This window comes from Typopeltis vanoorti, chromosome 13, assembly GCF_054136105.1.
Source record: "Typopeltis vanoorti isolate ZY-2024b chromosome 13, IOZ_Tvanoo_1.0, whole genome shotgun sequence".
NCBI lineage: Eukaryota > Metazoa > Arthropoda > Arachnida > Uropygi > Thelyphonidae > Typopeltis > Typopeltis vanoorti.
In genome coordinates this window covers 97,912,701-97,936,664 of record NC_143561.1, presented here as the reverse complement: position 1 = coordinate 97,936,664, position 23,964 = coordinate 97,912,701, and the positions used below count along the sequence as shown (strand labels likewise).

The following is a 23,964-nucleotide window of genomic DNA, read 5'->3' as shown; positions in this document are numbered from 1 at the left end:
AGGACCTATATTGTTTAACCTTTATATCAATGACATAGCCAGTGGATTGCAGGGGGATATTCAGTTGTTTGCGGATGATGCGAAGCTGGGAAGGATTATTAGTAATAGTGCAGATGTGGTAGCCCTGCAAGAGGATTTAAATAAGCTAGATAGATGGGCAAATGAATGGGGGGTATTGGTTTAATGCAGGAAAATGTAAGGTCTTGAGGTTTGGGAAACATCGATGGGATGCTGCATACTCTATGGGAGGAGTTATACTGGAGGAAGTAGGGGAGACAAGAGATCTGGGGTTGATGATTGATAGAAACCTGAAGTTTAGGGGACATATTGCAAAGGTGGTGAAGGTAACACAGAGGATTGCTGCTATTATGAGAAGGACACTGACCTGCAGAGATAAGAGGGTTATCATTCCGGTGTATAAGTCTCTGATCAGACCACACTTGGACTATTGTTCTCAGATTTGGTCCCCAGTATTTGAAGGGGATAAATTAACTGTGGAAAGGATACAAAGATGGATGACAAAGATGGTTTCAGGACTGTACAAGGATAGTTATGAGGATCGGCTGAGAGAATGTGGACTGCAGAGTTTGGTGGATAGAAGAAGGAGAGGTGATATGATTGAGACTTTTAAACTGTTGAGAGGTGGTTACAGGGTTGACACTGGGGAGTTCTTTCGCTTGGTTGATCAGCGGGAAGGAGTGATGACAAGAGGCCATCCCTGGAAGTTACGAAAGGAAACTGTGAGCAAGAGGGTAAGGAGTGGTTTCTTTGTGTGGAGGGTGGTTGAGCCGTGGAATGCATTGCCTGATGGAGTGGTGGGAGCGAGAACGGTCAGTGAGTTTAAAGAGTGGTATGATAGACTTTGTGTTTCTCAGGGGGGGACCTCCCCTCGATGAGTCTTGACAGACTTTGTCTTAGGAAGGACCTCCCTCGATGAGTCTTTTGACTCCTTGGAGGCCTGAATAATAATAATAATAATAATAATATTATTATTATTTTGATTTTGTGTGCACACACACACACACACACACAATTTATCGAAGAGTGCAGATGTAAATGAATGATGCGGTATGAAAGAGGCAATGAAGGACCCACATGTGCCGTTGTATGGGGATTTAGTTATTGGAGGCATGGTAAATGAGAAGATGTGCAAGGTTTGGTTTCTTTCAGGTAAAATGAATAGAATGATTGAGGTTTTTGGTTTTGAGAAGCCAGCACACAAACGAGTTAGTAGTGGTGATAGGGACAAATGTCTTGACTGAGAACAAGGAACACATAAGATTGGATATCAGGGAGTTGTTGAGAAGGATAAAAGATAACAGTATGATAGGAAAGCTAGCCAGGGTATGACAGTGAAGAATTATTATTATTACTGCAACACCTCATTGAGTCAAAGACCTCACTGGGAGGTCCTTTTATCACACACACAGCTCATCATACCATGCCTTGAACACATTCAAACTCCGTGCAGACACCGCACTCTCAGGCAAGGCATTCCAATCATTCACAACTCTGCACGAAAAAAACCTGTCCCTCACTCCCGTACTCACACCCTCTTTATACAGTTTACAGGTATGACCTCTAGTTCTCCCCGATCTCCCACTATTTTCTGTAGAACTTCTCCAGCATTGATCCTATAACAACCCCTTACCAACTTGTAGGTCCCTATCATATCTCCCCTCTTCCTCTTGTCCACCAGACTCAGCAAATTACATCTTCTCAATCTTTCCTCATACTTGACATTCCAGAGGTCAGAAACTACCTTAGTCAGTTACCTTTGGACCCTTTCCAACATCTCTTCATCCTTCTGAAAACCAGGTGACCAAATCTGGGCACAATAATCCATGTGTGGCCTAATCAAAGTCTTATACAATGGAACAAGAATCTCTCTACTTCTAGATGTCAGTGTCCTCTGCATCATTCCCAGAAGCCTTTGTGTTGTCTTCACAATTTTGGCTATGTGTTCACTAAATTTTAGATCCTTATCCACTATCACCCCCAGATCTCTTATTTCCTCCACCTTCAACAATATATCCTCACCAAGTATAAATTCTGCATCCCATCTTTGTTTTTCAAATTTTAAAACCTTACATTTGCAACATTGAACTCATATCCCCATTCCCATGCCCAATCACTCAATTTATTTAAGTCTTCTTATAAGGCCACAACATCTTCACTACTCTTCATGGTTCGACCTAACTCTGCATCATCTGCAAACAACCGAATATCTCCATCGAAATCTTCACCTATATTGTTAATATACAAGTAGTTAAACAGCAATGGCTCCAAAACAGACCCTGAGGCAATCCACTAGTGACTTTCATTTTCCTGGATATATCTCCCCCATACGCAACTTGCTGATACCTATCAGATAGCCAGTCTCCAATCCAATGCACTATTCTAATATCCAACCTCATCTGCTCTAGTTTGACTGTCAACTTATCATGAGGTACTCTATCAAAAGCTTTTGCGAAATCCAAGTATATTACTGTGTATCCTTTTCCTCTGTTCAAGGAAGCAGTCACTTTATTGTAATAAGTAAGTAGATTACTAAAACATGACCTCCCTTTAACAAATCCATGCTGTCCATCAAAGATAATACAATTGTTGTCAACCCAACTCTGGATCCTAGTTTTTACAAGCTTCTCCAACAACTTAACCACAACGCTTGACACACAGATAGGCCTATAGTTTGATGCTTGAGTTCGATCATCTCCTTTATGAAGTGGCACGATCTTGCCCTCCTTCCACTCCTTAGGGACTTGACTGAGTGCAAGACTCGTATTAAAAAAATATGTCAAGACAGGTGTCAACTCCCTGGCACATTCCTTCAGAATATGTGGTGATATATTATCAAGTCTCACAGCCATATTAACATATAGTTTACTCAATTCCCCATACACCTCTTGCTCACTTACAGTCAGTCTCTCTTCCCCATCCTTTACTGCTCTGAATCTCTCCATGAAGTCACATTCACAAGATTGAAAGACCTTTATGAATTGCTCATTAAGTATCTCCACCACAACAGCTGTCTTTATACCATTTTCTCATATCAATGTCATCCTTCCATAATCATTCTTTGTTTTGCTGGCTACATATTGAAAGAACTCCTTAGGATTCTTTTTGGCTTCATTCAGAGATTAACCAATTCCATGAGGTCTATAAAGACCAGGCAAGGAGAGGTTAATCTCTTTATTCATCCATCTCACACCTACCTTATTTAACCTTCTCACCCTTGGAATACATTCAGACATTGCATCTACTAGATAGTTTTTGAAAATCCCCCAAGCTGCATTGATCTCTTTTCCAGCTAACTCTTCATAATCACCCCCCCCCCTTGTAGTTCCACATATACCCTTTTCTCACAGAGGTCCTCACACTACTGGCACCCACCCAGGTAATCACCTCATGGTTACTCTCACCAATTGGTGGATGATTTGACACCTCATTTATAATTACATCCTGTGGTGAGATGACCAAATCCAATACCCTTAATTCTCGCATGCTCTGTTATGTACAGTCTGAGGTAGTTATACCTCAAAAACTCAAGAAACTCATTTTCTTTAATTCCAGTTGCTATCTCATCATTCCAATCTATATTGCCATAATTAAAATTGCCCATAATGATCACCGATTTCTTATTTGCTTGACTAATTTGATTATACATTTCATTATCGCCACCATCCACATTACCTTGTATATATGACAACATCCAACCAAGTATTTGATTCCATTCACCTCTATCTCACACCATACTGCCTCAAAACCACTGGTACTATTTCCCTCTTGCATCTCTACTTTGTATGGACATAACTCTTTCCCTATCATCAATAGCACTCCCCTCCCTTTTAACCCCTTCTATCCTCAAGAAGCACATCATACCCTTCCATCTCTATTCCTGTCAGGATGTCGTCCTCTCCCAACCATGTCTCACTTATTCTGACAATCGTTGGGTGAACAGAACGTAATTAATGCAACCATTTCATCTGCCTTGTTTCTTATACTTCTAGCATTTGTGTACAAACTCAACAGCTCATTTCTGGATCTACAGCTAGTTACACTGATACCATTCACTTGATGTGATCTCTCCATGCTCGACTGGGACCATTTCCAATTCTGCTTATTCATTTTAAAACCCTTTTCAATTCCAACTGTTTCCTCTTGATCCCAGGTCATCCAATTTCTTTCCTGTCTACATATGCTCTCGGATGCTCCGAGAGGAGGTGAGAATGTCCTTATTGTGTGGAATGAGTTGAAGGACAAATTGAATTGTATAAGAGTGATGGACTGCATTTGAATGGTTTTGTCATGCGTCCTTTGGAGAGACTGCTGCTGGAAGTAAGAAGCGATGTGAAAGAGTGGAAGAGTAAGAAACGCCAGATTGATGTGGTGATTATTCCCACACCACTACCAGATTGATGTGGTGGTTATTATTCCCACGATGAGTCTTTTGACTCCATGGAGGCCTGAATAATAATTATGAATGAAAAAGTGGGTAGCATGAGTATAGAAAATGAGAGAATAAGTATGCAAGGGAAATGCGGGGGGGGGGGGGGGGCTCAGGATGGACAGAGGAACACGGCATGAGAAAGGTTGATGCTCCAAGAGAAAGGTGAATGCATGTTGGATTACGAGAAACTTCTAAGATGAATAAGGAGAAAAAGAAATGGCTGAAGTAAAATATGGAGAAGTCACATCTAATAAGTGATATCAGTGAAACTTGTTATCCAGGAATGAGCCTTTATGTTTGTATACAAATACTAGAAGTGTAAGAAACAAGGCAAATGAAATATTTGTTATTAATTGAGTCTTTCACCCAAAAATTGTTGGAATAAGTGAGACATGGTTGAATGAAGATGACATCCTAACAAGAATAGAGATGGAAGAGTATGATGTGTTTTGTGAAGATAGAAAGGGAAAAAAAGGGAGGGGGAAGTGCTATTGATGATAGAGAAAGAATAATGGCAGTGGTTTTGAGGCTGTATTGTGTGAGATGCAGGTGAATAAAATGAAATACTTACTCAGATGTTATTATAGACCTGGTAATGTGGATGGTAGTGACCATGAAATGTATAATCAAATTTGCCAAGCAAATAAGAAAGACAAATAAGAAATTAACAGACAACTTTAATTATGGCAGTATAGACTAGGATGATCAGACTGCAACTGGAAGTAAAGAAAATTAGTTTCTCGATAATTACATCAGGCAGAATGTAACAGAGGGCACACGAGGATTGAGGATCTTGGATTTAATCATTTCATCAGAGGATGATATTATAAATGAGGTATCAAATCACTCTCCAGTTGGTGGGAGTGATCATGAAGTGATTACCTTGGTGGTTGTCAGCAGTGTGAGGACCTCTGTGAGGAATGCACAGATGTGGAACTATGTGGATCATCATTATGAGAAGCTCTGGAGACAGCTTGCAGGTGTAACATGGACTCAGGAGTTGAAAAGGAGATAAATGCTGCTTGGGTGATATTCAAGAACTATCTAGTAAAAGCAATGTCTAAATGCATTCAGAAGGTTAGAAGGTAAGAGTCAGAAGGTTAAATAACATAGGTGTCGAATGAATGATTTAGACATTTAAGCTGTTGAAAGGTTATTTTGATTGGTACTGGGGAGATATTTCATATGGTAGGAAAAAGCAGAAATGACAAGTTCATTGTGCTATCGAAGCTGACAGGAAGTAGTGAATAAGAAGATAAGAAGTAAAGTTTTTTAATTGCATGGAGAGTGGTAGGAGCATGTTATATGCTGCCTGAGAGGATGATGAGAATACAAACAGTAAATGAGTTTAGTTTAACGAAAGATAGGACACACTATTGTTTATTTGGTCACCTGGTTTTCAAAAAGATGAAGAGATGTTGGAAAGGATCCAGAGGCAATTGACCTAGGTAGTTTCTAATCTCTGGAATGTTGAATATGAGGAAGGTTGAGAAGATGTAATTTACACTATCTAGTGGATAGGAGGAAGAGGGGTGATATGATAGAGACGTACAAGTTGGTAAGGAGTTGTTATAGGATGAATGTTGAAGAAGTTTTTCATAAAATGGTTAGAGGTCAGGGGAGAACAAGAATCATCCCTGAAGACTGTATAAGGAGGGTGTGAACAAGGGATTGAGAATCAGGTGTTTTGCATGCAGATTTTGAATATTTGGAATGCCTTGCCTGAGAGTGTGGTGTCTGCAGATAATTAGAATGTGTTTAAAGCAAGGTATGATGAGCTGTGTGTATGAGAAAAGAACCCCTTAGGTAAGTCTTTGACTACATGGAGTCTTAGGATAATAATAATATAAGAATATTTATTTATTTATTTTTACAGATAGAAGAAGCTTTGGGATCTCCACGTGACATTGAATGGGCAAGAGTTGGATCAGATTTTTATATCCTACAGGTATGGGTAAAGAATTTGTTTTCTATTGTTGTAGATATTAAAGGATGCAATGCAAGTGGTGTTATTAATTGTAGATTAGAACTGTGTTTATGCATGTAACCGAAGTCCAGTGCTGCTGATTTGACTATTACAGATACTATTTATTGGCAGTTAGCTGCTCATTAAAAATACTTGATTAAATTAACAAAAAGAAAATAAAAGTTAATTATAGTTGTTTGTGTGCATATGTTGTGAAGGATGAGTTTTATTCAAAAAATATGTTGATTTCCAAATGTTTTATATACGATTTGCACACATGATTCAGATTATGTTAATTAAATTTGTTGTAAATTCATTTCTCATCTGTTGTAAATGTAGTCCACCTCATTATGTTAGACCACTTGTTGGTATCTTTTGCAAATATACACAGGTTCATTATATTCAAGATATATGAAATAAACAATTTTAATGCAAAGGTAGCAGTTATGTTTGTAGAAATTGGCTCACTATTCAAAATATATTACAGAACATCAGGATGTTGCAAATGAATCTCTGAAAAATCTGAAATTTCGATAACTTTACATTAAACTGGTTAAGGAAAAATCATATTAAATATTTAATGAATAGTGGAACATTTATGCATTTGAAGAATTGATTTCCAAGGATAAGTAAGAATAAATAGAGAGTAAATGGAATAGAAAAAAAAAAGACTACAAAACTGGAACAAAGAAATGGAAAATAAATATAAAAAAGATTCTTATTAGCGAATTAGTGATCTACATTATTTTATGGGGGATAGCAGCAACTGCAATTCTAAAAGTGTTATCTTGATTTGCTTCTTTCCAAAATTATGTTTCATGATAAATGTGTGGCATTAAAAAAAAATAATAATAATAATAAAAACACAGATTAGGAAACATTTCATAGATTCATCTCCACATCAAACTACATAGATTCAGTCAGTAAAAAAATTAAATTGAATTTTATCTTACCTACTTTCAAAACCAAGGATGCTTCTGGGTGTGTCTGAGATAAAACATTTTTGACCATAATTATTCTTTTCTCCTCTTCTTCTTCTACTGGCTACATATTGCAAGATACCTCACATGTTTCCATGATGGTTAAGTGCTGTTCCTATTATACTTTTCTTACCAAATGTGGCATTATCCTAGTCTATTCTACTCCTTACATAACTGATTACTGCTTCCCACCATGTACTTCTTAACACTTCCCACCAGATCATGCAGATAATGTCTGCATAATCTGGTGGGAATCTTACTATTCATCCATTCTACACATACCCTATTTATACCATCCAAGCGTCATTTATCACTTATTCCATGCTGTTGCTACAAGTTGTTTCTTAAGCTGTTTTCATCATCTACTACTCTGTTGTTCCACATGTTTGCTTTTCTCACAGGCAGCAATACGCATTATCCTGGTTACCTTGTCGGTGGTAATCAACTTCACTGTCTGGAGACAGACACATTTTGTTCATAATGACAAAACTCTGTTGCTCTAATTAGATCCAAAGATTCTTGGCCTTGTTTCTGTTACATACAGTTTCAGGTAGTTGCTCAGAAATCTTTGCCTAAATATTTCATTATTGTTGTCATCTCCTCCACATTTCCAGCTATCATACAAATGATGTCTGCTTGGTTAGCCTAATGGCTTTGCACTTCACAACCATATGCCTGGGGAAGCGACAAGAGGAGCTTAAGGATCTTCCTCAGTCATAGTCAAGTTAGCCAGTCTTGGGCGTGGACAGCACGGTTTTTCTCCCCATTTTATCTGGGGTTTTTCATCCCACAAACAGGCAAACTGGCCCACTGAACACACATGGATACAGTCAGGAATACCTAAGGCAATCCCTCCAGCCATAGGTCTGAATTGTCAGCTATTCCGATTCCAAGCCTGGATAAAAATAGGGGGGGTTGAGGTGGTGCCGTACCTCCCCCATAATAGGGACTTACGGCCGCTGAATCACCATACGAAAAAAAAAAAAAAATACAAATGATTTTTAGCAAACCAACTCATTACCATACATTGCTTCCCTTTGTTCCTGTTACTCCTAGTATCCATGGACAAATATAATAGCTTGTTTTTGTTTAGTTTTATAATTAGCCTCAACCTGTGTCACCTTTCAGTACTCTTCCTCACCAGACTAAGCTCTCCTCCTTTTACTACAACTTATTTAGTTTTCCTCAGGACTAAGCCAAATTCATCATGTCTTCCAGCTGACAGCCATCATGTACATATATTCACTACCCTTTTATTCTCAAGCACTCTTTGTTGTATTTCCTAAACTCTTTCTGCTTGCATGCAAATTTCCTCCTGTCACTGGTTATTGGCTCAAGAATGGAGATATTATAGATATATACATTTTTTTTAATGTGTTATGCAGAAAACATAATATTCAGAAAATTCAGAGTTGGCTACTCACTAGCAAACCAATATTTTACAGAATGAAGAAGGCAATAATTTAATATTTGTTTTATTAATGTTAGTTTTACTTTTTTGCATCTAGGCACGACCTATAACAACTCAAGATATTGAAACCGACTTTGAACTTATCCATGAGCTGGACACCGGACATCTTACAGACTTTGAATATTTTACCAAAGCAAATACAGGGTAAGTTGTTGTAAACTTTTACTTACTATTATAATAACAGAATTAACTCACGTAAGATATTCTTTATTATAATTGTAAGTAATATGGCTATTCACGGTATTTCTTTGCTGAAACTCGTAAACTTTTATTTGCACATGATCACATTAACCATATTTATAAATTAAAGACTCTCAAAAATGTTAACATATCACCTGAAATTATGTGTGAATTTTTGGCCATTAATCTGTGATAAATTATTGAAATCTCTTTTTTCAATTATTATTATTTTGTTCAGGACCTTCATGGAGTCACAAGACTCATTGTGGGAGGCCCACCCTAGAAAATGCAAAGTCTATCATACCACTGCTTGAACTCATTCACTGTTTGTGCTCTCATCACTCTATCAGACAATGCATTCCACGGTTCAACCACCTTCCATGCAAAGAAACCACCACTCCTCAATCTCTTGCTCATGACTTCCTTTTACAACCTCCAGGGATGGCCCCCCTTTGTCCTCGCTTCTTCCCCTTGTTCCATCAAAGGTAAGGACTCTCCAGTGTCACCCCTGTAACTACTTCCCAACAGTTTAAATTCCAATTCCTCAATCATATCATCTCTCCTTCTGTCTGCCAAACTTTGCAATCCCAAATCCCTTAGTTTATCATAATAGCTAACATTGTACAGTTTAGATATCATCTGTGTGTTATCTGCCTCTGCACTCTTTCCAAGGTTAATTTATTCCCTTTGAAGTTTGGAATGCATTGATGGGAGGGGGGGGGGGGCAAATTTGAGCACAGGCCAGATGTAGTCTAATGAGGGCTTTATACAATGAAATGACAACTCTTTTATTTCTGCAAGTCAGCATCCTTCTCAGTATTGCTACAATCCTCTGGGTTACCTTCACCACCTTTGCAATGTGTTTCCTGAATTTCAGGTTTCTATCATTCAACACTCCAAGTTTCCTTGCTTCCTCCATTTCCACTAGTACAATTCCTCCAACAGAATATGCAGTCTCCCATCAGTGTATCCCAGACTTCAAGCTTTTACATTTAGCAGCATTAAACTGAAATCCCCATTCATTTGCCAATCTATCCAGCTTATTCAAATCCTCCTGAAGGGCCACTATCTGCACTATTACTAATAACCTTCCCAGCTTCACATCATCTGCAAACAACTGAATATCTCCCTTGCAATCCATTGACAATGTCATTGATTTAAAGGTTAAATAATTCAGGTCCCAGTACTGAGCCATGTGGGATTCCACTTGTAACTTTCTGCTTCATTGATACAACCTCCCTCATACACAACTCTCTGATACCTATCAGACAGCCAGTCCCCAATCCGATTCACTAACCTGACAATCAAACCCATTTGCTGGAACTTAAATATCAGCTTATCATGTGGCACCTTATCACATGTCTTTGTAAAATCCAAAAAAAAAAAAAAAAAAAAACCTGAATGTGCCTTTCTCTCATCAGTCGCTATTGTTAATTTATTATAAATGCCAACAGGTCAACAGAGCTGTCAGTTCTTTAGCACATTCTCTCACACGGGTGGCAAAATCTCATCCAATCCCATTGCTTTGTTGACCTCAAGAGTACTCAATATTTGAAATGCACTCTGTTCTTGCACTTATAAACCTTGAATCAGCCCCATCACTCTAGTATTAAAATCTGCTTCTGCAGGATGAAATACCCAAGTAAAGTGTTCATTGAACAATTATACTGTGTCCTTTGCATCAATCACCGTATCCAGAAGCATGATCAAGTGGTGATTAACTAAGTTAGTTTCAGATCTCTGGAATGTTGAATATGAGGAAAGGTTAAGAAGATGCAATTTACCGAGTCTAGTGGATACGAGGCTGAGGAGTGATTTGATAAAGAAGTAAGTAAAGGTTGGTAAATGCTTGTTATAGGATCAATGTTGAAGAGATTTCTCATAAAATGGTAGAAGATCAGGGAAGAACAAGAGATCATCCCTGGAAGCTGTACAAGGAGAGTGAATAAGGGAGTGAGAACCAGTTTTTTTGCATGCAGAGTTGTGAATGATTGGAATGCCTTGCCTGAGAGTGGTGTGTGCAGAGAAGTGAATGTGTTTAAGGCAATGTATGATGAGCTGTGCATATGGCAAAGAGCCATCCATGAGTCTTGATGAGCCTTTGATTACATGGGGTAATAGTAATAACAATAATTCATTACCTGTTAGATAACATTTATTCTAACACTCACCTGTAACAGTAAATTATTAAGTAAGGACTTACTTTTCACAAAGCCATGCTACTCCTCCCAATATAGTACATATACCTATCTATCCATTCCTGAATTCTGCATTTAACCAACTTTTCCAATAACTTACCTTAATAACCACTTCTGCAATACTAACTGTCTATAATTTAATTTCCCAATGTTTCAATCTTCATGTTAAGGTCATCATCTGGAGTATACACGTGTGTGTGTGTGTGTGTGTGTGTGTGTGTGTGTGTGTGTGTGTGTGTGTGTGTGTGTGTGTGTGTGTGTGTGTGTATTATTGTGAGAGAGAGAGTGAGAGAGTTAGAATGATTAGTCTTTTGCCACGGTATGACAGTGAAATGTTTAAAAGGAGGGCTATAATTGCAAATGACTTTATGCGTGGGTTATGTATGATGAGGGTGTGGAATTTGTGGAGTGAGTTTGATGGGCGAAAGGATCTATATAAGATGGATGGCTTGCATTTGAATGGATTCGGTGTAAGGAAACTTAAAAAAGTGTTGTTGAATGAAGTGGATGTGCAGAATCAGGAAAACTAGATTTATTAAGGAGGGGGGATAGATATGCAGACCTCAGGGAGGCAGTTGAGTGTATGAATGAATATAATACGCCAGAGCAAATAAGGACAACAAATCTCAGTGGGATAGTTAATATAAGGCATCAAGGTAGGGTTGGGGCTAATGGGGGTCTTAAATTCATGTACACTAATACTAGGAGTATTAGGAACAAGAAGGAAGAGTTTTTGGCCATGGTTGGCACTTCCAGACCACAGGTTATAGGTATTAGTGAAACATGGCTGACTGTAGATGATATAACTAGTGGGATTGAATGTGATGGGTATAGTGTGTTCAGGAATGACAGAGAGAATAAAATGGGGGGAGGAGTATTGTTGATGATAGCTGATGAACTCCAGCCAAGGAGAATAGAAGTTGAATTGCAGGATAGAGAAAAGAGCACATTTGAGGCCATTTGGTGTGAGATTGTGGCTAGCAGAACTAAATATACAATTGGGTGCTGCTATAGACCAGGTGATGGAAAAGATGGTGGTGACAGTATGCACAAGCAAATAGAAGAAATGGGTGGAAGGAGGGTGATTATTATGGGAGATTTCAACTATGGTCGCATTGATTTCAACTATGGTCAAGCAGGCTCTGCGTGCTTGACCTAGTAATTACATCTGAGGATTTGGCTGTAACAAATATGACCACATTGCCACCAATCGGTGAGAGTGATCATAGGGTCTTAACTTGGGAGGTGGCTAAAGGTGTAGAATTTTCAATTAAGACAGGGTACATGTGGAATTATCGGGCTGGAAAGTATGACAAGCTTAGGAGTTTGATTGGTTCAGTGCCATGGCATGTACAACTGCAAGGACTAGAAGTTGATAGTGCATGGGAGGTAGTTAAGAAGTGCTTGCATGAAGCAATGGCTGACTGTATACCTAGAGTCCGAATAATAAATCAAGTAGGGGTTAAATGGATGAATAACACCATTAAGCTTGAGTTGCAAAAAAAGAAACAACTATGGAGGGAATTTAAGGAGAAGGGTGACCGGCAGGCACATGAACGGTATAAAGCGCAGGCCAGAAGGGTGACGAGTGTGGTAAGAAAAGCAAAAAAGGATTACGAAAGAACATTGGCCATGCAGGCTAAAGAGAATCCTAAACAGTTTTTTAGATATGTAGCAAGTAAAAGGAAAAATGTACATGGCAGATTGATTTTAAAGAATGCCAATGGTAGGGAGGTAACCGAATCAGTTGAGATAGTTGAGTTACTGAATGAGCACTTTGCAAAAGTATATCATCCAGGTGGTGACATTGCAGAAAAGAATAAACCAGTAGATTATACGGGAATTGTGGTTAATGAAGTGGAGGTGAGTAGTCTATTGCATAACCTCAATGTCAATACATCTGTGGGATTGGATGGTATACCAGCTCGTGTTGTACGAGAAGCAGCTAAAGAATTGTCAGTACCCTTGACCATTTTGTTTAATTTGAGTCTCGGGTCTGGGTTAGTCCTGAGCGGGTGGAAAGAGGGGAAAATAGTTCCACTGCATAAAGGTGGTTCCAGGACTGCTGTTGTGAATTATCGACCGATTAGCATATCAGGAATCATTGTCAAGGTCTTAGAGAAAATAGTCAAGAGGAAAATACAAGATTGGATAGAAGAAAATGGGATACTGTATCGGGGACAGCATGGTTTTGTGAATGGTGGGTCATGCCTCAGTAACTTGCTCACTTATTATAACACAGTGACGGCTGAACTGGATAAGGGTAATGGGTTTACGGTGATTCTACTTGACCTTGCCAAGGCCTTTGACAGGATTCCACATGGAATTCTAATCAGTAAATTGCAGCATATGGGAATGGACATAGGGTTGGTGAGATGGATAGGAGGGTGGTTGACGGAGAGCTATCAGAGAGTGGTTTACTCGGGAGTAGAGTCCACAAGACGGCCTGTGACTAGTGGTGTGCCACAAGGATCTGTTCTTGGACCAGTGCTGTTTAATTTGTTCATAAATGATATAGGAAATGATCTGAGAGGAACAGTTCATTTGTTTGCGGATGACGCGAAGTTGGGTAAGGCAATAGTGAATGCAGATGACGTCAAAATTTTGCAGGATGATTTGGATAGATTGGAGGTCTGGGCTAAGGAGAATGGATGTCAGTTTAATGTGGCAAAATGTAAGGTTATGCGTTTTGGGGTGAAAAGATTGGCGGCAGTTTACTGCATTGGTGGAACCGTGCTTCAGGAAATTGATGAGGCACGAGATTTAGGAGTGTTGGTAGATAAGGAATGGAAATTTAGGGACACATTGCAAAAGTGACCAAAACAGCTCATCAAATCACTTGGTTGCTGAAGAATACGTTGACAAGCAGGTTATTGTTCCTCTGTATCGAGCCTTGATAAGACCCCATCTAGACTACTGTGCTCAGATTTGGTCACCTAGGTTTCTTCTTGATGGGGAGGAGGTGGGGAGGATCCAGAGGCGAGTGACCAAGATGATAGCAGGTCTGTGGAATGAACCGTATGAGAACAGGTTGAGGATTTGTGGGTTGCAAAAATTGGTTGATAGGCGGAGGAGGGGAGATATCATTGAGACATTCAAATTACTGAAGGGTTTCTATAAAATTAATTCAGAAGATATTTTTGAGAACAGGGCTGGTTGTGGGAGGACTAGGGGACATCCATGGAAACTGGGCAAAAGTGTGGTTAGTAAAGGTGTTAGAGCTGGGTTCTTTACTTTTAGAGTAGTGAATGAGTGGAATGCGCTCCCTGAGTCTCTGGTGGATGCTGTGACAGTGAATGAGTTTAAGGCGAGGTATGATAGATACTGTATGAATGTCAAATAGTTGTGATGAATATGATTTGGGGCCTCCCTCGATGAGTCTAATGACTCCCTGGAGTTGCCCGTAATAATAGTAATAATAATAATAATAATAATGATTGTTCATCTTTAGAGAACATCATTGGAGAACAAATTCATATTGATAGTTTTATTACAGCAAAAGTGGTGTCCTAATTTAAAATGAGAGTTGTTATATTAGATCCTGGATTAATTACAGTCATTATCATCATCATGCATATCAAGGATTTAGGCCTAGCATGGCCTGTTTTGGACTTAGAATTCATCATGGAATCATTTAAGAGGATGTCCTAGTTTTCTTTTTCCTAATGGTTTATATTTTAAGGCTTATTTTGGTAATCTTTCTGTTTTCATTCTTTGAACGTGTTCCATCCATTTATGTTTATATTTTTTAATTTTTTCTATTACTGGTTCTTTTTTTAATTCTTTTATAATTTCTTTGTTTCTTTTGTGATCAAATAGGGTATACTTTGCAGTTTTTCTCATAAACTTCATTTCTGCTGTTATTTATCTCTGTTTGTCTTTTTTGTTTTATTATCCAGAGTTCACTTCCATACAATAAGATTGGTAAGGCTAATGTATTGTATACTTTTAATCTGGTTTGTTTTTGAATTAGGTTTGGTTTAAATATAGAGTTAATTACAACTGTTATTTTTAAATATTTTAAATTTTTACGTTTATATCTCTTTCATTTTCATATGTTCTAAGATCTTGTTATCTATTACTATCTTAGTTCTTGCTGGATCTTGTCCTTTAAAGGCCATAGTTTTTTATTTTTCTGTTGATATTATCATACCATAAGTTTTGGCTATCTCATTTAGATCTACAATAGCTTTCTGTTAGTTATCTTCAGAATTTGTAATTATTATTTGTTGTTGGCAAAAAAGGAGAGTGTTTAAGTTCACAGTAGGAGAAAGTTTACTACCTTGATAGAAATTTTTATTCCATTTTATTATTATTTCATTTAAGTAAATATTAAAAAGAGCTGCTGAGAGGGGACATCCCTGTCGGAACCCCTTGTTTTTTCTTTCGTATATGATAGCTCATGATTTAATCTTATTTGTATTTGATTATTTTCATTAACTATTCTCATCAACTACCCTAATCTTAACAATAATGATAGTTTTTAGGATATTATTTACAGTAATATTTATAATTATCTCTTAGACAAATTATTATGTGGGTAGAATATGTGCCTGCCATATTCTTGGGATTTTTAAACTATCATTATTGTTAAGATTAGGGTAGTTGATGAGAATTTCACAGGTCTCCTTAAATTTATGCTCATATCATGTTTTGATGTGATGTAAACAACAGGTGCCTTTCCAGTCAATTCTATGTAGAGTATTCGGAGCATTATCAGAAAACTAGATTTACCATAGTTGTTAAATTTAATGTGCTGTTTATGTATCTATTTTCTGACAGGAATTGTGCATCCTGTTTCGTCTATATAGGGCAAATTACAGGTGCAATGAATACAGTATACTCCAGGGTGGCCAGCAGAGGAAGTGGATCTTTGGATGAGTTGAATAAGTTCTTTAATTTTGCAAGAGATATTAAGGTTGTAATTCTGTTGTCTTCTGTTTATTTTATCTAATATCCCTTTAATGTATGGAATGGTTGCAGTTTTGTTGTAATCTAGTTTATTTTTGATTTTAAGTGGGGTCTTGTGAAGAATTTTGTTTATAATATTTTTGCTGTAGCCATTTTTCAGCTGATAATTCTTAATTCATCTGTAAGTGCTTGTTCACTAGAGAAAATCTCAAAGCTCTGTTTTTTAGTGTGTTAATGACACCTAATTTTTGTGTTGGGTGATGGTAAGAGTTTATGTGTATATATTGGCTGGTATGTGTAGGCTTCCAGTAAATGGTGAAGGAAAGACTGCTGAAAGGAAGACGTGTGATGAAATTGTATCTAGAGAAAGGAAGTGTGTCTTCTGACTTTCAATGTCAGTTGTGAATTGTATGCATTGTGTTGTTTGTTTAGGCAGCTGAGGACCAGATAGCAAAAACATCGTTTACGTATCTAATCCAGAATTGGGGTTTTTACAATAAAGGAATCTAGAGAATGTTGTTCAAAAGCTTTCATATAAAAGTTAGTGATTGGGGGGGGGATAACAGTAGGTCCACTGCTGTGTCTTCTTTTTGTAGGTAGAAAGTGTTTTGCCACACAAAATAGCCAGGAAGTAGTACATGTATAAACTGTGATATTGGGTGGGGATTTGTCCTGTAAAAGAAGAATTGTGCTATTGTTTGGGACATTTGAGAAAATGGCAGAGACATCAAAACTGACTAAAAAATCACTTTTTCCAGTGTGATGTTTTTAATTTTGTTTACAAAGTGTGTGTTTTTAATATAGGAGGTGAAATGACCTATCAACTCTTTAAGTGTCAGCACTAGTTTCTTGGTTAGTTGACAATTGGTACTGTCTGCACCCGGTATACATTCTGCTTGTGAATCTTGGGGAACTTGTAAATTCTCAGGGAACAAGCATAGTATGGAAGTATTTCTTTAACTGTATCCTCTCGCCAAGAATTACTTTAAGTAATTTTTCTGCTTTCTTTTTTTTTTTTAATTATTTGAGTTATAGTTAACAAGTTGATTGGTGCTGTTGTCTGAGACTAATTGATTCATTTTTTCCAAGAATGTTGTTCAGTATTAAAATAACAGTGGTACTGTCTTTATCAGCTCTAATGATCATGATGTTTGGATTTGATTTTAAAGAGTTTACATATGCCAATTCAGATTTGGTTAGGTTGCAAGTTAATGTTTTTGTATTATTTAAAATGTTTAAGGTTCCAATCATATTTTATCAGCTATGGTGGTTGAGAGAAATCTCAAGCTTCTTTCAGTATGGTATATAAAATCTAATTTATTAATAGTCATGGGGTGCCACAGCAAAGTTTAAGCTTTTACTAAGTAGTCAGAGTTCACTTTTGTTCAGGGCATGGAATGGTTAATCACGACTGTTCATTGAAGTCAGCTGGGGGCTCCTGTTATCATTTAATTCTGGTTAGTTGGCTGTTGTTATTATCACTGGCTTGTGGTTGGCTGTTTTCATTCAATGGAAAAATTCAAATTTGTCCATTGGCTTTCTGAATATTGTTGCCTTTAAGTCTTACTTGGGAAATGGAGTAAAACCAGGTTTAAAATAGCTTGGCATCTTTAACATAATAGCTCTCATGTTAAATTAAGACATCACTTTTGCTGTAATAAAACTATCTGTATGAATTTGATGATGTTATAAACAGAATATAGCTTTGATGTAGTTTTTTTTTTCCACCAGAGGTCAGGCCAGTTGAATAGCAGTTGATCAAATCATTATCTCTTTGGCATACTATTCGAAATGTAATGTAGCTTATCTCTGTGTGTGTGTGTGTGTGTGTGTGTGTGTGTGTGTGTGTGTGTGTGTGTGTGTGTGCTGCAAATGATGACCTTAACATGAAGATTGAAACATTGGGAAATGAAATTATAGACCAGTTAGTATTGCAGAATTGGTTATTAAAGTAAGTTATTGGAAAAGCTGGTTACAGGCAGAATTCAGGAATGGATAGATAGGTATATGTACTATATTGAGAGGAGCAGCATGGCTTTTTGAAAAGTAAGTCCTTACTTAATAATTTACTCACTTTTTATAATCCAGTGGCAGATTGAGTTGGATAGAGGAAATGGCTACACAATGATAATGCTGCTTAACTTTGTGAAGACATTTGAATAGATACCATATCAAACTCCGTAACATAAACTGGAGGATGGATATGAATATTGGGACAATATGGATATATCCATATTGTTACTGTGACTTAATGTTACAGGTGAGTGTTAGAATAAATGTAATCTAACAAGTGATGAATTATTGTTATTAGTATTATTATTATTACCCTGATACCCCATGGAATCAAAGATTCATCTAGACCATACACACAGTGCATCATGCATTGTCTTAAACACTTTCAGTTCTCTGTAGTCACCACACTCTCAGGTAATGCATTCCAATCATTCACAACTCAGCGTGAAAAAAAACCTGCTTCTCACTCCCTTATTCACACTTTCCTTATTCCAGGGATGATCTATGGTTCTCCCCTGATCTCCCACCATTTTATTAAAAACCTCTTCAACATTGATCCCATTTGCCAACTTGTACTTCCAGTGATCTGAAACTAACTTAGTCAATCACCTCTGGATCCTTTCCAACATCTCTTCGTCCTTTTGCAAATGAGATTACCAAATTTGTGTACACTAGTCTGTATGTAACCTAATCGGAGCTTTATATGGACAATGAATCGCCTTACTTCTATAAGTCAGTGTCGTCTGCATCATTCTCACAATTCATTCTGTTGTCTGTACAATTTTGGCAATGGGTTATCTAAATTTTAAATCCTTATCTGCCATCACCCCAAGATCTCTTATTTCCTCCACCATCAAAAATATATCCCTACCAAGTGTAAATTCTACATCCCATCTTTGTTTCCCAAATTTTAAAACCTTATATTTTGCAACATGGTGGTGGAGAGGATCTAGAGACGAGTGACCAAGATGATAGCAGGTCTATGGAATGAACCTTATGAGAACAGGTTGAAGATTTGTGGATTGCAAAAATTGGTTGATAGGTGGAAAAGGGGTGATATGATTGATATTGATACATTCAAATTAAAGGTTTCTATAAGATTAATTCAGAAGATATTTTTGAGAATAGGATTTGTGGTGGGAGGACTAAGGGCCATACATGGAAGCTGGGCAAGAACGTGGTTACCAGGGGGGGGGGATGTTAGAGTTAGGTTTTTTACTTGGAGAGTGGTGAATGAGTGGAATAAGCTGCCAGAGTCTGCTGTGGGTGCCATGACTGTAAATGAGTTCAAGGCGAGGTATGATAGATACTGTGTGAATGTCGAATAGTTGTTCTTGACATGATGTTAGGGCCTCTCTCGATGAGTCTATGGACTCCTTGGAGTTGCCCATAATAATAATAACATTGAACTGGTATTCTCACTCCTGTGACCATCCAGTCAGTCTATTCAAGTCTTCTTGTAAGGCCACAACCTGCTCTACTCCATAGTTCATCCTAACTTTGCCTCATCAGCAAACAACTGAATATCTCCATCCAAATCTTCCCCAATATCATTAACATACATGTTAAACAGCAATGGCTCTAAAACATATCACTGAGACACCACTAGTGACTCTCTTCTTTCTGGGTTATGCTCCCCATACATAATTTGCTGATACCTATCAGATAGCCACTCTCCAATCCAATGCACTAGTCTAATATCATTCCCATCTGCTTTAGTTTGACTATCAACTTATCATGTTTTAATTTATCAAAAGCCTTTATAAAGTCTAAGTATACTACTGTGTATCCATCTCCTTTGTCCAATGAAGCTGTCACCTTTTTGCAATAAGTAAGTAGATTACTAAAACATGACCTCCCTTTAGCAAATCCCAGTGTCAACTCAATTCTGGATCCTGGTTGATAGCATCTTCTCCAACACTTTAACCACAACACCTGACACACAGATAGGGATGTAATTTGATGCTTGAGTTCTATCGCCTCCCTTATGAAGCAGCACAGCCTTGCCTTCCTTCTACTTCTTTGGAACTCGACCAAGTGCAAGATTCATGTTAAACAAATAGTTCAAGGCGGATGCCATCTTCCTGGCTCATACCTTCAAAATACTTGGTGATATATTATCAACTCCCACATTCTTATTAACATCAAGTTTGCTAAATATACCTCTTGCTCATCTTCTAGATAATTAGAATAATTGCTTTGAAAAATTATCTTCAAGATAATTTTTTCAGTATATTACTTTACCATCTCTGATTCTTTTTCTGGTATTTTTTTTTCTATTTCCCCTAGCTAATAACCCTCCAAAACATTTTGCTCAACCAATCAATCAACAACTATGAGTTTAAAGGCTGTAGGTGTCAGATGCCATCTTGATATGATTCTTCCATTGCATTCTATTTTGTGCAAGATGACTCAGTTTGTGTACAGAGTTTCTGCATCATTTGACAATGTCATTGCCCCCTTTCTCTTTTTCTTCCTCTTTTGTTCTTTCCTTCAGTCATCCCAAACAGCAGCATTTTTAATTTCCTCTCATAATTCATTCTACATATATGGCCAAATAGACGTAGTTTCCTTTTGATTATTTTCTGGATCACGTTTTCTTTTGGTTGTATTCGTCTATAGATTTCCTCATTGTTCACTTTTTGGATCCAGCTTATTCTCAAGATCTTTCTATAGCACTTCCTCTCGAACATTTTGCTATCTATATGATATGTGTTTTCTGTATTCTTTTGAAAATCTTTTTTGTGTCTTTGGTTTAACTACTATTACACACAACTTTGCTTTTCTACGTTTGTCTTTGTGTTTTCTAAGAAATTCCAATCGCCCCTCAATTGGAATAGTCTCCTAAGTTCAATTCTCATCATGTTTCCTCCAAATACATACGAGTGATTGAATCACATTTCATTTGTTTTTCTGGAGCACATTCACTATCTCATTGTGTGAAATTTGTGTCATTTCTTATGAAATGATCTTATAGTTTGTTTACAATTTGCCATCACTAGAGAGCTAGTAAACTGTATATGCTACTGTTAAACATGTACACTTGACCTACCAAATTCTTATTGTTTGACCATCACGTATACTTTATGGATGTCCAGTTCCTTCTCTAACTGTATATAACTTCCAAGTATTGTAAATAAAAAGTCTCCTAATATGTGCAATATTAATTGAAGGGTGCAGGGGAAAAACAACTTCAGTCCACGATATTGACTTCCGAAAAAAATATAATTAAATTTTCCTTGTTGTCAAAATGCAAGTAAACATAGCATAACAAAATAAAAAAATAATAGATATGGTATTCATGTATATTAAGCATAATTAATATAAATAGTACTTAAAAATTAAAAAAACAAATGGCAATTAATGGCCTTTTTGTCGAAATGGCCGGACTGAAGTGGTTTTTTCCTGGTAAATCCTATATAAAAAAATGGTTGTTATGCACATTTTTTTATTAATCGGATTGGTAATATCTGATTTTTTAATTAATTAATTATTTAATATATAAATAATGATCAGATCGCATCCTTTGTTTTAAAGATAATAGGTACTAAGGGAATTATTATACTAACAAAGGTTGGTAAGTGATTCTTTATTAAGTAAGCAATAATACAAAAATTGAAATATGGTAAAAAGTAATAAAAATTTAAGTAGTTAAAATATTGTAGTTTTAAAATAATCATTTATTTCAATCATCTATTGGATGGTCATCAACGTTGTTGTCATCGCTTTTAATAAAACTTTTAACTTTGTTCTTAGTCTCTTCTGAAATTTTGTGGGGATTGTTTAGGTGTTTACCACGCCCATCTTTAGGTGACTGACCAGTATTTATCAAACAGTTTTTAATCCTTTTCACTCGTTCTTCAGATATACCATGCAAAGAAATAAATGCTTTACGGCAAATTCTGACATCTTCGCTATTCCCCTCATTGCCGCCTTGCAGTAATCTGACACGAAAAGCAAATGAAGCCGTGTTCACCCTCGCATCAACTCCTTTTCTAGGACGCTTTCTCATTACTGGAAGGATTGTAATTAGTCCACTTAAATAAGAGTTTTGGTCATTATAGTTCCCTAATAAGTTAAAATCACGAATAATTCTTTTTCGTTCGGCATCAGGAATAGTTTTGAAACAACGATACCTTTTGCATAAACAGTCAGGACCAACTTCGTGCGTTGTGCGTTGTTGCATGAAGAATTTTCATTACATCTCTAGTCCTACCTGTCTTTTTTCGTTTCTTTGTGAGTTTTTCTTTAGTATCAGCTTCACTTTCATTAGCACTATTAGAATAATCACTTATCATTTTCACACTACTTTTTATTATTAAAAAACAATTAAAATACTCGTAAAACCAAAACAGTAAAACTATAATCAAAACTAGTAGTGATTCAACAAACTGCTGATAACAAAATAATGGCTGATGCAATAGTGATAATAGTATGCGATTGGACCGAAGTTGTTTTTCCATACAACCGCTTGGACTGAGGGTGTTCTTCCCAAGTTTAAGAAATATTCTCCTTTCATTTGTCTGGACCGAGGTTGTTTATGCAGAAATTTGTATTTATGAGATGAAACCTTCCTTTAATCCCCAACAGATGGCAACATTAGGTTGAATTCACAAAAATTGGACTGAAGTTGTTTTTCCCCTGTACCCTTCAATTGTTTATTTACTACTTGTTATGCAGTATATATATTTTTTAATTCTTGTATTTTGATAATGCGTATGTACTTTGTTATGATTATTGCTTGTTATATTTGGTTTCTTTTAGAGAAGTACTGCCAGGAGCTATATCTCCATTATCAGTTTCTGTAATAGTTACAGCTATGAATACATTCTTTCAAGTAAGTTGATAGTGTTTTTATTTTTTTTTATTACCTAGTTCACATTAAATATGCATGTTTGTAAACAAGTAATATGTAAACACTATTTCTTCCCAGGTATCAGTATAAGATTGCTGCACCATTCTAACTGCATTCAATGTGTAAAATTATAATAGATTTAGTTTAATCCTTTATCCCAGTGAGAGCAAACAAAGTTTGCGCCTGAAAATATCTTCAGGACTAAATATAGTGTTGTACTATCTTATCCAGTAAGTAGTGCAACACCAAGGCAACTCGTGGCAAAGGTGGAGCAAGCTACCAGGCACTTCTAACCCAGTATCTCCCATAATGCAAAACACATTTCCTATGTGGATATGTATACTGTTATGCATTAAAGGGATTGGCCATCTACCCAGACTAGTTTCGACCTTTATTGAGGTCTCTTCAGTGGGAGCCAGGCCCAGAGCTGGAGATACCAGGCAGAAGCAGTAGCAAGTCATCTGTGCCTATGGGAGTTGCCAAAAGGTTTATCACCTTTTTTAAAAATTACTCTGGATTTAGAGAAAGATGTTGAAAATTTATTTATCACTAGGTTAGACTATAATAGATTTAGTTTAATCACTGGGATAAAGGATTAAACTAAATCTATTATAGTCTAACCTAGTGATAAATAAATTTTCAAATGTGTAAAATTGTTTATACTAAACACTGTTTAGTTTGTACTAAAGAGGGGGGGGGGGAATTCAGAATATGGAAGTAGTGAATTTACTATTTCCTTATTCTGAATTCTTTCATCCTTTTATTTCATTTCTTTTAGTACATTCTGACTTTGAGTTTTACTTTTTTAATATTTCAAATACTTTATTCCATAATGAATTGAAATGTAATTTATACACCTACTGAGAGATAATTACTTGAGGCAGCATTTAATAAAGGATACTTGAGGCGCAAGAGTATTGTACCTGGTCATAGGATCAGA

The 23,964-nt window shown here is 36.8% G+C and overlaps 1 protein-coding gene across 1 annotated transcript in view; it reads left to right on the top strand.

Moving 5' to 3' along the window:
- LOC150100406 (uncharacterized) overlaps positions 1–23,964 on the top strand; it is a 621,895-nt gene that overhangs the window by 332,562 nt on the left and 265,369 nt on the right. The window contains exons 21-23 of the mRNA XM_090402392.1: positions 6,327–6,398; positions 8,905–9,011; positions 22,934–23,006. Coding sequence (XP_090258518.1) covers positions 6,327–6,398; positions 8,905–9,011; positions 22,934–23,006 — 252 coding nt within the window. The remainder of the gene's footprint in view (positions 1–6,326; positions 6,399–8,904; positions 9,012–22,933; positions 23,007–23,964) is intronic.